The following is a 12260-nucleotide window of genomic DNA, read 5'->3' as shown; positions in this document are numbered from 1 at the left end:
CAACGCCCGGTGGATGTCTGACATGCAAAGAGGCGAGGTGTGGCGAGTGCCTCTACTGTATAGGGACATCGAGGATTTTCGGATTTGGCACGTGCAAAACGGAGAATTCCAAGCGCTGTTCTACGAAAGTAATATTCCTTGGATTTGGGCAGGTATAAGGTACCTTGCTGCGAAAGGCCTCTGGCCAAGTCAAGAGAAGAAGCAAACTCTGTCCGAGTGTGAGATATAGCAATCGCGAAGAGAGGCTCTCACGGAACTGCGCGGAAATAGATGTTGCTCGAGGACAATTCTGGTGACACTGGGCTGCAGAAATTCTAGAACGACAAGGCGGCTCTCCTAAACTGTGCGACGATATTTCCTTTTCTACAAGAAACAGGATTCTGAACGTCTACCATTAAATCTTAACGTTGACGTCTCGCCCTTATTGTTCTCCCAGCCTATCACTGACGCCGGAAGCATATCGTGATGAGTCTTGACAGGACGAGGGGAGAATTGCAGAGATAAGGCAGGGAGGTAGGCACCTTCGACAGGCATGCAGATTGTCCTAACAAGGGGCCCTGCAACGCTGGTCTTGATGAGGTCTCGGGAGGAAGGTGACACAAGAGTCAGACGCAAGTACGGAGAAAATGGTGGTTGAGATGTGTAGACGTGAGGTTGCGCCTTATCAATAAGAATCGGTGGAAGAATTGTCCAGTCCACCGCCGCAACATGAGGTGAGGGACGCCCGGGGTCTGCTGGATAAGGTGGCGTAATAGGCGGCGGTGAACTAGAAAGGGGTCCGAGCTCGACTCGATCGAGGGCAGCCACTGGAATTGTCACATGTTTTTTGTGGCAGGAGGCAAATGCAAATGACGGGCACCTCCAAGCTTCACGTTCAATCTTCTGTGGAAGGAGCATTCCAAGTTCGCGATCAAGTCAAGAACTATTCTGTCGTGGAAGAGAGGTCCTTTCTTCTTATCTGTTCATCGACTCGAACAACACATCGTTTTTGCGTGAGTCAAATTCAAGTTCTCTCGAACCATTCAGACCATTACGACCACGTCCTGCGCAGCGCTTGTCGATACGTGAGTTGCTCCACCTGTTTCTGAATGCTTTCACATGTCACTCATGCGCGCTCGCAATCTTTCGCAATCACTATCAAGTCCCAACATGTTCCTACCTTACTGTTCTCAACGCGTCTCTTGCATACCTTCTGTCCTCGTTGTCTCTCATACTCGAACAAACTGCTTACAATCCTTGGACCAGTACCTTAGAAGATAGCGTCTTCCGATACAGTCGACACAATGGGTGACGCAAACGGCGAGCTCCCTCAGTCCTCGACTCTCAACGTGAGCCAATACCATCCCATGACCACCACAGAGCTACAAGCTGACCTCTCTCTAGCACTTCACATCATACCCAGCCGTCTCTGACACCGTCTCTGCCTTCAAGAGCAACCCCTACGGCGCCAAATCCCTTGAGTACGGCAACGCCGGCTACACCAAATTCGTCAAGCCTGCTCTCCCCTACTTCCAGACACCCGCCGCATATGCAAAGCCCTATGCCGCCAAAGCCGATGAGATCGGCGACGCCCTGCTGAACAAGGTCGACGAGAAGATCCCTATCATCAAATCAGACACCCAAGAGATCAAGAAGACTGTCAGCGACTTTGTCTTCTGGCCTGTAACCAAGGGCTATGAGACCAAGGACCATGTCTTCAAGATCTATGCCAAGGAGAAGGAGAACTGTGGTGGTCAGGGATATGTTGCCAGCGGCAAGGCGGTTGTCACTACCGAGCTCGTCATCCTGTCGGAGCTGTTCCACTGGGCTAGCACTTTCCTTCAGACTAAGAAGGAGGAAGCTAAGTCTGTGGTCCAGGAGAAGACCAACAACTGATCGGACGTTGCTGGCTTTGCGTTTTATTTGAGTGAGGAGCTTGCATTGATACCCACCTCTGTTCAGTTCAGTCAACACAACCGGTCACCATGTCCAGGTCGTCCGGCGATCAGACCAGGTCGGCTGCTTGTTGACCGTCGCTGTCATCTGCTGCAGGTGATTCCTCACTAATGGGAAGAAGGAAGGGAAGGATTACACGGTAGCGACGCTGTTCATAGATTTTCGGACTGTCATAGAATGTTAAGGATGATATGGATTCTACTCGATCACTTTCTGATCGGACTCAGTGACGTTCCAGCTGACCGAGAATCCAACCCAATCCAACTGACACTCGTCCCATCAAGTAGCAGCAAATGCTATCTTGACATGGCAGGTCGCCAAGTAGGAGAACGAGGTTGATGGAGAGGAGGAAGAGGTAGAGTTGTCGAGGGCAAGACGACTATATATATCTCTCCAAATCGCTCCAGCGCAGTCAATATCGACGTGAACACGAGACTACCACTCTACTGAGTGGCCTGGGACGTATTCACTGATCGCGACATGGCTCAGTATTGGAGTGGCCTCCTGTCGAGCGCGTTCACTTGAATGATGGTTCCCTCCGCGATCTCGCGCTCGGCCGTTTGAGGTGCGGTCATAAGATCCTCGAGGTACCTGCCGTTAACTCTCACACCTACTCTACGAACTTCGCAGGCTCGCAAGACGATGTCAGCACAACAGCCAAACATTTCAATGGTCGGCGTTTACATCAAGAACAACGAAGCGCAAATCGGCTGTTTGTGCCGAGCGGAAATTCCGGTGCTCGGTACCGACTTGACTTGACTTTACTGCAGCGCGCTTTGCAGTACACCTCGCTGGGACGGAAAGAATTCCAGGCTATGAGACAGTGCAACTGGGAAGAATGGATTCGTGGCTTCCAAAAGTCCATCTGGCTGCAGCCAGTCATCAGATCGCAATGTCACTTACTGGCTCTCGATTTGCTGGGGCCTCCAACTCCCCCGCATCATCGGAAATAATTGAAGTGCGAGGGGGTTCAGCGAGGACTGCCGTCAAGGACTTCAATGTACTCGTCCAATGGCATGACTGGCATTTCAAGTCCATAGGTCGATCAGCAGAGCAGAGTGACAGCAACGCTGTGCCACGGTCTTGAAGTGGCACCGGTTGTAGCCGGGATCTGCTCGGTGCGCAGGTGGGCATACCGTCCGCCTATGGTGCGCTCTTGACCGAAAGGCGCGAGTGCACTGATTGAAGTTGGAGTTCCTGCCGTGCCTGCCTCGTACCTACCTCCATTATAAGTTGCGATCGCTGATATATCCGAGGCTCACTGTTGTAACCCACTTCGCTCTCTACCACTCCATTTTGCACTACTATAACGTCAGATTGTCTTGTCGTTCCCAGGGCGAAATCAAGCGTTCGCAAGTAGTGGTGTCTTATCAGTCGCAATCAGCGATCTTCTCCGTCATCGCTCAACGAGTCCATACCCACTGAACGAGGATTGAAAACAGTAAGAGAACTCCCGTGGTATATCAACCCACCAAATAACCTGTGTCAGCACCAAAACTCCTACCTTTCCAACCACTACCACCATGGCACCACCAGTCGCAACCGAGACCACCACCGAGACTGAGACCTTCCTTGGCTACGACGAGAAGCCCAACACGGCACCTCTCGAGCCCGGTCTGACCCAGAACGGCGCAAAGGCTCAGGCGCAGAAATTCCCCTCACCACCCAAGTTCCAGGACAAATATGAAGAACGCGAATACCTCAAAGGCCGCCTAGCACTTGCCTTCCGCATCTTCGGCAAGCTAGGCTTCGACGAGGGCGTCGCCGGGCACATCACGCTGCGCGACCCCGTCGACCCCACCACCTTCTGGGTCAACCCCTTCGGCCTGGCTTTCAGCCTCATCAAGAAATCCGACCTGATCCTGGTCAACCACGACGGCAAAGTCATCGACGGCGGACCCAACCGTCTCCTCAACGTAGCCGCGTACATGATCCACGCTGCCGTACACCATGCCCGCCCAGACGTCATCTGCGCTGCCCATAGCCACAGCATCTACGGCCGCGCGTTCGCCACTCTAGGTCGTCCGATCGACATCATCACCCAAGACAGCTGCGCCTTCTACAATGACCTTGCAGTGTACAACTCTTTTAAGGGTGTTGTGCTCGCCAAAGAGGAAGGCGACAACATCGCGCGTGCGATCGGTAATAAGAAGGCCGTAATCCTCCAGAACCATGGCCTCCTGACCACGGGTGCGACGGTCGAGGCGGCGGTGTTCTGGTTCACCAGTCTGGAGAAGTGCTGTCATGCGCAGATGATGGCGGATGCGGCAGTGGCGGGTCGTGGTGGTGCGACGGTCAAGATCGATGACGAGGATGCTAGCTTTACGTACAAGGCTGTGGGCACGCCGAGAGCCGGGTGGTTCAGTGCGCTGCCGGCGTTTGATGTTATGGAGAGGGAGATTGGGAAGGAGTATCTCAACTAGGGACGTACTTGAGGAGCGAGATACTTGCAGGGGGAAGCCTGATATGTATATGAATCCATTCGCTCAGTAATCAGTATACCTCAACGAGATCTGCAAATACGATCTTCTTGGATCGTTCAAGCGATCGAATGGCCATCTGCATATGCACGCGTAATATTTGTGCACGGAAAACCATGAAATGGCCATTGACCTGCGCTGCGACGCGATGGGCAAGTTGCAAAGATGGCGGCCAATGGAGGAAATTCTGGCGGTATCTCGAGCCGGATGACAAGACCCGCATTAATTTTCGAAGTCGCTTGAACTTTTTCCATGAATCGTCGTGCATCTTTCTCTGCGCTATCATCGACTTCATTTCTGCCCTGTGTACATCACCTTTTCAAGTCGCTTCAACAACGTGTAGTTCTATCAACAGTCGTTCTTTTCCATTCCACACCGAGCCAACATGCTCGCACCCGCACAAGCCGGGCGAGCACTGCGCTCGTCCCTTCGACTCCTTTCTCTGCAGTCGTCGACATGTACACTACGCGCTGCACGATTCACCCCCAGAACAGTCCTCCCATCTTCACAATCAATACCATCAGCAGCCTTCTCGTCATATCGCAGACTCCAGCAAAGTCAAGCAACAGCAGAGGCAGAAGCAGGTGAAGGCTTCAAGCATGCCTCAGCCGAGATGACCACCTTCCAAGAACTGGCCGACAATGGAGTGATACATCCCAAGATCATCAGCACCATCACTGGCAAGATGAACATTCACACCATGACCGACGTCCAGCGGATGACCATCAACGAGTGCCTCGACGGCTCAGACGTCATTGGCCAGGCAAAGACTGGCACGGGCAAGACGATCGCCTTCCTCATGCCCATCATCCAACGCTTAATGCGCGACACCACCCTCACCCGCGGCCCTCCCTCAGCAGGCGACACCCGCGCCCTCATCATCTCACCCACCCGCGAACTCGCCGAGCAGATCGCAGTCGAAGCCCAAAAAATCGTTCAAGGCACGGGCATCAAAGTCCAGACCGCCGTTGGCGGCACCCAGAAGCGCATGCACCTGGACCTCATGCGCCGCAACGGCTGCCACATCCTCGTCGGCACACCCGGCCGCGTCAAAGACCTCATCTCCGACCGCACTTCCGGCGTCACCCTGAACCACATCCAGACCTTCGTCCTCGACGAAGCCGACCGCCTCCTCGACGTCGGCTTCGCCCCGGACATTGAAGAGATGCAATCCTACATGCCCCCTCTCTCCGAGCGCGACCGCCAGACCCTCATGTTCAGCGCCACCGTCCCCAAATCCGTCGTCGGCCTTGTCCGCCAAGTCCTCAAACCAGACTTCAAATTCATCCGCGCTGTCGACCCCGACGAGGCGCCCACCCACGAACGTATCCCGCAAAAGCTAGTCTACCTGAAGGGCCTCGAGAACACCGTCCCCGCCATCCTCGAGATCGCGACCAAGGCAATCGAAGCACACAAGCTCGACCCAGCCAATAACCCACCTTTCAAAGCAATCGTCTTCATGCCCTCTACCGCCGAAGTTGCCCTCACGAAAGCCTGGCTTGACAACCTCCGCGACCCCGCCACCTCTGGTTCGGGAGGCATGTTCGGCCGCCACCCCTTAGACCCCTGCCGCATCTTCGAAATTTCCTCCAAACTCGACCAGCGCCAGCGCACGCGCTCCTCAGAGGGCTTCCGCAACTGCGAGTCCGGCATTCTCATCTCCTCGGATGTGACAGCTCGAGGGATGGACTTCCCCAACGTCTCAACCGTGATCCAGACGGCGATCCCACAGACCGAAGACCAGTATGTCCACCGCATCGGGCGAACCGGTCGTGCCGGAAAGGACGGTCTAGGCTATCTACTACTCCAAGAAGACGACAAGCGCGCCTGGGAACGCAATTACTCGCGCAGCTTGAAACTCACGGTCGATGATACCCTGCACACTGCTAAACTTGACATGAGCACGGGCGCACAGTTACCGTCTAACATCGCAAGAATCATGGGCATGGTCGAGAAAGGCATCCGCCAAGTCCACTTTGGCCAAAAAGCGGATGCGTACCGCGCATCAATCGGCGTCATGAAGCAATCTCTCACAGACCGCAGCCCGCAAGAGCTAGTGGATAAAATAAACCAACAAGCACGATGGGGCTGGGGTTTGGAGAGACCTCCCCCGTTGAGCCAACTCATCATTGACCGTCTCGGCTTGAGAAACGCAACTGGCCTGGAGATTCAGGATGAGAGCAGGGGAGGCGGTAGAGGATTTGGTGACCGCAATGGCGGTGGCCGGGGCGGCTTCGGCGGCGGTCGCGGACGGGACAGCTTCGACTCAAACAACCCCTTCGGTCGCGAGCCCATCGGGTATGGCAGCCGCGCAGCAGCGGTGGCAGTGGCTCGGTGTTTGACGAGCCCGCTGATGGAGGTCGCGGCGGCTTTGGCGGTGGCCGAGGAGGTGGCGGCAGGAGTGGAGGCGGGTACGGTGGAGGTGGCCGTGGCTTCGGTGGGGATCGGGGAGGTGATCGTGGTGGGTTTGGTCGGAGATGATAGCTGTCGATTTCGATACCCCTGAGAGTCTGGCCGCGCACCAGCAAGTGGTTAAGGGCACTCGCGCCCAGAACGCGGTGCCGAGTCGAGCTACCAGCGCCGCGGCAACAGACCACATCGTGGTGATGGACAATGAGGTTGGTCATGCCACTAGTTCCGCCTTCGTCTCGACCAGGCTGAAAGGAGTCGACATGCGCACTCGGTCAATCCGCCCGGTCCCGCGCAGATCACGACGCTACAGCCGCTGCGCAGCGATGACACCACCATGTACAATACAAAGACCATACAGCAAAGAGGGCGACCGACGCTGTTTGCCTCATCTCATGCGGCGCAGAACAGTGTCAGCTGCTTTAAGACTGGACTTACGCTGCCATAAAGCGCGGGGTCGCGTCAATATGAACGCAGCAGCAACAACGGCCACAAAGTCAAGATCATGCCGTCATCGTCACGACGTCGATGCCATATCCCTCAAATCTCAACTCTTCAATCGTCTCATCGAAGACGGCGTCTTCTCAACATTGTCTATATACGATCTCCTGGGGCGGATGGGCTGCATTGCCGGCGTTCTGACAGGGTTTCTGCAGAAGCCCTGGGCATTATCTAGCTCAGAGCTGTGCGGCCGATCGTAGCTGTCTTATCTGGGCCTATATGATTTCTCACCTGTATTTACTTGTACCTTGGAAGAGAATCATATGTGTGTGCGAAAATAACTACAGTTCCTCTGCCATTCAATTTCTGCTATCACACAATGCTATGGATACATGCTTCTGTTGGGTCAGGCTAGTGCAGAGCGAGGAGGAATTTTGAGAATAGGAAATACAAAACGAGGCGACACACGTGTTGAATCCAGGCACCTGTGGCTTTCATTTGCGCCAAGACTGGCATAAGCTTATGACGGAGCTCGATCATCGTTCTTTCCAGAGCTTCAATGTTGCAGACAACTATCTCGTGTCAAGCAACGACACACGCGCCTACCCGTTGTCTCCCCTTGCGACTGCCTTTCGTGTTGAGAGCAACTTCCTTTTGTCCTCGCTGCATGTCGTCCAGCTTCTGACCCCCGACCTCCCCCATGAAGACGAAGCGGCCATAGGCCTCATTGGCGGTTGTTGAGCATGAATACGATGACTACTTACATGCCAATACTTTGACAAGCGCCGGCTCTTCAGCTGGCTGGGATGCGTGTGTCACCTTGACGTGGATCTGGATACAAATTGTTCGCTGGTGATTTCACGGGCAACTTCAATGAAGATACCTATATGTGGCTCTACCTACCTACACGGTTTTTCAGGGGTGCTCAACCATCTCGTCGGTTTTCTCGAGACTTACAGTTGAAGACACATTGGCTACGCCCGATTCATTCTCTCAGCACAAAACAAATAGACCCACAACCTCCCGGACTCACAATGAGCCCTGTCTCAGCCTGATGTCCTGTGGTCTACGCCGGACCCGTCTGCTGCCCACTGAATTCTCTAGGTTCATCAGCACCTTCAGAAGTCATTTCCAGTCTGACAGCGTCGGCATTCCATCTGCTATTTCGTGCTTTGTCAGATGGGTTGGGACTGACTACAACCCCGAACAGCGACGTGAGTAACGGAGTGCCAAATATGGATCCAGACTTCCAGCCATCAGTTGAAAATCTACAAGAACAACTCAACCGGGTCCAAGCCAAGAAGCCTCAATTCCTCGCCATTGGCCAAGATCTGTTGACTGATCTAGCTGCCCGTAACTTAACACCACTGGCGAGATCTGAACAATTTGACGAAGTCGCTGGAAGCATTCTGAAAGCCCAGGGAAGGCACGATGCAAAGATTTCTAGTAAGGTCACGACATGGCTCTCGAAGCTTGCGCCTCTTGCCAGCATCGCTCTAGGCGTGACTGGCTTCGTAGCCGAGGTGAGTTTACCGACTCCAAGTGCGCGAGCTGTGACTCTAAGTACTGAGCCTTTTCTCGAAATCGACGCCCTTCCATGCTGGAGCAACAGATGTTGCTCATCATGGATGACTTGGCCATGGGGACGCTAAGACCCTAGCATTGTCACGGGGATCAAGCTCGTGGGCTTGAGATGAGCCTCACTCGCGCAATTCTGCGCAGGATTGAAACATTGTGGATTTTCTGGCCAGTGAGGGTGCCGTTGGAAGGACGCCCAGTACTTTCATGAGTCACAATCTGATACGATGAGCTGACTGCAACCTATAGGCCGCGCCCGTACCTGCCCTCAGCCTTGTCGTCACTGGCCTTGGAGCAGTACTGTCGGTGAGTAGGACCATACAGCCAAAGCCACGGGAAGCTGAAGCATTCTAGTTTGCAGAGAAAGAAGGGCAGAGGAGCGAGTCGGTGGTAAAACAACTGGAGTCGATCTCGTACAACCGGCGGTCCGTCGAAAGGGTCGTAGATGCTAACAAGACAGGCGACGCAGACCTTACATCAGCTTGTATGATGACTTTTGTCGAGCTCAACAACTTCCTCGCCATCAGCATCAGATATCTGTCGACTACGCTATTCCTGCGGCTTTTCCAAGGACTGAGTGCTTCAAGCGTTGATGAACGGAGCGCTGCGCTGAACGCTGCTTTCACCAATTTCGATCGAGTCCTACAACACACTGTGAATTTGATCGTGCTTGAGGACAACGAAAATCGACTTCACCAGGAGCTTCTGTCGTCATTCGGTCCCTTGCCACTGTCAGAATTCTCGCGGGAGCAGGATAGGTTGTTGTCAAACCTGTGTGCTGGTACAGGCGACTGGTTCCTTGACTCTGATCAAGTCAAGGCCTTTCTGAATGGCGATATCTCATGGCTATGGTGTCAAGGGCAAGGTATGCGCACCGCTGAATCACTGACACGCTGAGCTGATCATGGTTTAGCTGGCGTTGGGAAATCATACCTCGCGTACGTTGTCCTCGTGACGGTCTGTCTCTGCTAAATTTTACCAGTTCACGTGTCATCAATCATCTGGAGATACAGCTGCCTCGGATCAACAGTGGCCCAGTTTCTGAACTTGCAATATTGGCCTACGTATTTTGCCACAACAACCATGTGCGTAAGGCAGAAGGCGATTATATGGACGCCCTACTTGGGGCGATTGCTGCTCAAGTGCTGCGACACCGCTCCAACAACCTGCTCAGGCTAGGCAACGCGTTTCGAGACCAGCATAAGCATAAGGCAACCCGTGGCGCCGACTACATGGCTTTTGTCAAGTCCACATTGCCCTACATACGTACCCTCTACCTCATTGTTGATGCCATAGACGAGATTGGGCAGGCCTCCCTGGTGAGTGTCTTTGCACGGAACCTGGGGTGGCTGCTCGATGATTCTGAAAACAAAGTTCGGCTACTCACTACAACGCGACCGGGCATTGTGCCACAAGATAACTCCATTTTCGATTTGCCATCTGTCAAAGTCATGAATGTCGAAACAGGTGTCGAAGATCTGCAGACTTATATCCAGCAACGAATCGATGCAGCACCCCCACAGTTCTTCAGCCTACCGAAAGATTTGCGGGACGAGATTGTGGCAACAGTCGTTCCGCGGAAGCAAGCCAGGTAGTAGTCTCACCAAGCTGTCTTGGAAATGGACAAGCTAACAAATGGAGGTTCATCTTGGGGCGGCTGCATTTTGATGCTTTGCACCTGTCGGAGCAAGGAAGTCCTGGAGAGCTCCGGGCTGCCTGAGTCGACTGAAGCCCGATGTTGATGCTTACTACGACGATGCCGTGGCGCGGATTGGCAAGGCCGAAGTCGTCATGCGGCTTATGCTTTGGATACTAATCCTTCCGCGTGCCATAACCGAACGTCAACTTGCAACCTGGCAAAGCATACATCCCACACAGCGCAAAGGCCCGCTGCATATCCAGGAACTCCTTCATGCGATCGCGATCTCTGGAATCTCCCGACCTGAGAGCCTTGTATCGATGAGAAGCTTCCTGCCTGAGAGTATTCCGTCGCTCGTGGGAGGCTCAGGAGGTCTCTGTGTCATGAATCCAGCAGAAGACACAGTCTCATACGCTCATCCAACAGTGCAGCAATACCTTCTCCGCAGGCGAACCTCCCTTTTTCCTAACATTGAAGTCGATCGTTGCAGAGCCTGTATCGCATACTTGAGCCTGAAAGACTTCGAAAGCGGCGCTTGCAAAACCCGATTGGAGTGGAACAACCGACTTGAGAAGTTTCCAATTCTGGAGTACGCGGCTCGACACTGGTGTCAAGTCCTTGGTTTCGATCAGGATTCGGAAGAAGTCAATCGCCAAGTCGAAGACCTGATCGTCCAACTCTTGTCACACGATGGGCTCCGCGCCAATCTCGCTCAGTGCCAGGCGTACAGCAACGGGTGGATGGGAGTCAAGAGCATCCACATCTCACGAACCACGGCGCTTCTTGTTGCCATGCAATTCAATTTAATGGGTGTCATGACCAAGCTGCTATATAGCAATGTGAACCAGCTCGAATTTTACGTCAACGAACAAAATGAAGCTGGACAAACCGCTCTAGACCTGGCTGTCACCGCGGGTCCGGAATGGACGGCTCTTCTTCTAGATCATGACGCGGAGGTTCGAAGCGATGCAGATCCTAGGCGTGGCCGAAAGGCACGCAGCGCGCTGGACGTTGCGCTTGCATATCTCAGCAACCAAATTCGGAATCGCGTGGTCGATGGCGTCTGGTCACACAGTCACCTCGAGGTCGTGAAACTTCTGCTCAGACATGACCCAACGCTGACCGTCGATGTGCGGAGTGTAGCCGAATCATCACTCGGCTGGCTCAGTCGGTACAAATATAGGACCATGATGCCAGACGTGGATTTCGACTTGGAAGAAGGTCAATACGTCGATGCACGTCTGGCGAAGGAACGTTTTGAGGTCATGGAGCTGGAGAGCCTCCAGAAGATGTTGGATGCAGAGCAATCAGCACGACGGCAGCAGCGGTGGTGGGAGAAGTGGCAACCACGGCGGCGCACGGCATCGACATTCATGGAGACTACCGTATCTGATTCCCATTCTGACTCCGATTCTGATTCCGATTCCGAGACCGACAGAGCCGCCCTAGCGCAGCAGATGGGCAATCTCCGCGTCCGTCGCGGGCAGCTTCGGGATGTCGTTGGTCCAGCAACGCGTAGGAGGATCAAGGAAGAGCGACCCATGATGGAGGAGTGACGAATCGCGGAAGAGCGACGCAGGCAGGACGGGAGAAGAAGCAGATCTGTCAGATCGTCCCACGGATGAGGAGCAGGTGGCTGGGCTGGCTAATTGTGCATGTTTGCTGGGAAGTCGAACATTTTCTTGATGCAGTTGTCATCTGAACCTGGCAGTCAGGTTTACCTCACGGCTAGGGATCAAGAACATGGGGCACGGATGCTTCCACTCAAGCCAACTCGA

At 54.0% G+C, this 12260-nt stretch overlaps 4 protein-coding genes across 4 annotated transcripts; all 4 read left to right on the top strand.

The window, feature by feature from the left end:
* Positions 1–1283: 1283 nt before the first annotated feature.
* AB675_11110 (uncharacterized protein) lies at positions 1284–1875 on the top strand (the record flags this gene model as incomplete). The annotated part of the gene is made up of 2 exons (XM_018139930.1): positions 1284–1328; positions 1384–1875. The coding sequence occupies 2 exons, from the start codon at positions 1284–1286 to the stop codon at positions 1873–1875; spliced, it is 537 nt and encodes a 178-aa protein (XP_017995780.1).
* A 1583-nt stretch (positions 1876–3458) lies between these two features.
* AB675_11109 (uncharacterized protein) lies at positions 3459–4358 on the top strand (the record flags this gene model as incomplete). Its single annotated transcript, XM_018139928.1, has 1 exon — positions 3459–4358. One exon carries the CDS (start codon positions 3459–3461, stop codon positions 4356–4358), a length of 900 nt encoding a protein of 299 aa, XP_017995732.1.
* Positions 4359–4800: 442 nt separating this feature from the next.
* AB675_11108 (uncharacterized protein) lies at positions 4801–6921 on the top strand (the record flags this gene model as incomplete). The annotated part of the gene is made up of 1 exon (XM_018139927.1): positions 4801–6921. The coding sequence occupies one exon, from the start codon at positions 4801–4803 to the stop codon at positions 6919–6921; it is 2121 nt and encodes a 706-aa protein (XP_017995819.1).
* A 1579-nt stretch (positions 6922–8500) lies between these two features.
* On the top strand, positions 8501–12038 carry AB675_11107 (uncharacterized protein; the record flags this gene model as incomplete). The annotated part of the gene is made up of 6 exons (XM_018139926.1): positions 8501–8788; positions 9093–9149; positions 9198–9708; positions 9757–9781; positions 9826–10434; positions 10535–12038. The coding sequence occupies 6 exons, from the start codon at positions 8501–8503 to the stop codon at positions 12036–12038; spliced, it is 2994 nt and encodes a 997-aa protein (XP_017995781.1).
* Between the last annotated feature and the right edge of the window lie 222 nt (positions 12039–12260).

Source organism: Cyphellophora attinorum (assembly GCF_001299255.1).
Source record: "Cyphellophora attinorum strain CBS 131958 chromosome Unknown Contig36, whole genome shotgun sequence".
NCBI classification, from domain to species: Eukaryota; Fungi; Ascomycota; class Eurotiomycetes; order Chaetothyriales; family Cyphellophoraceae; genus Cyphellophora; species Cyphellophora attinorum.
Note: the sequence above shows the minus strand (reverse complement) of the source record. Positions and strands in the feature narration are given on the sequence as shown.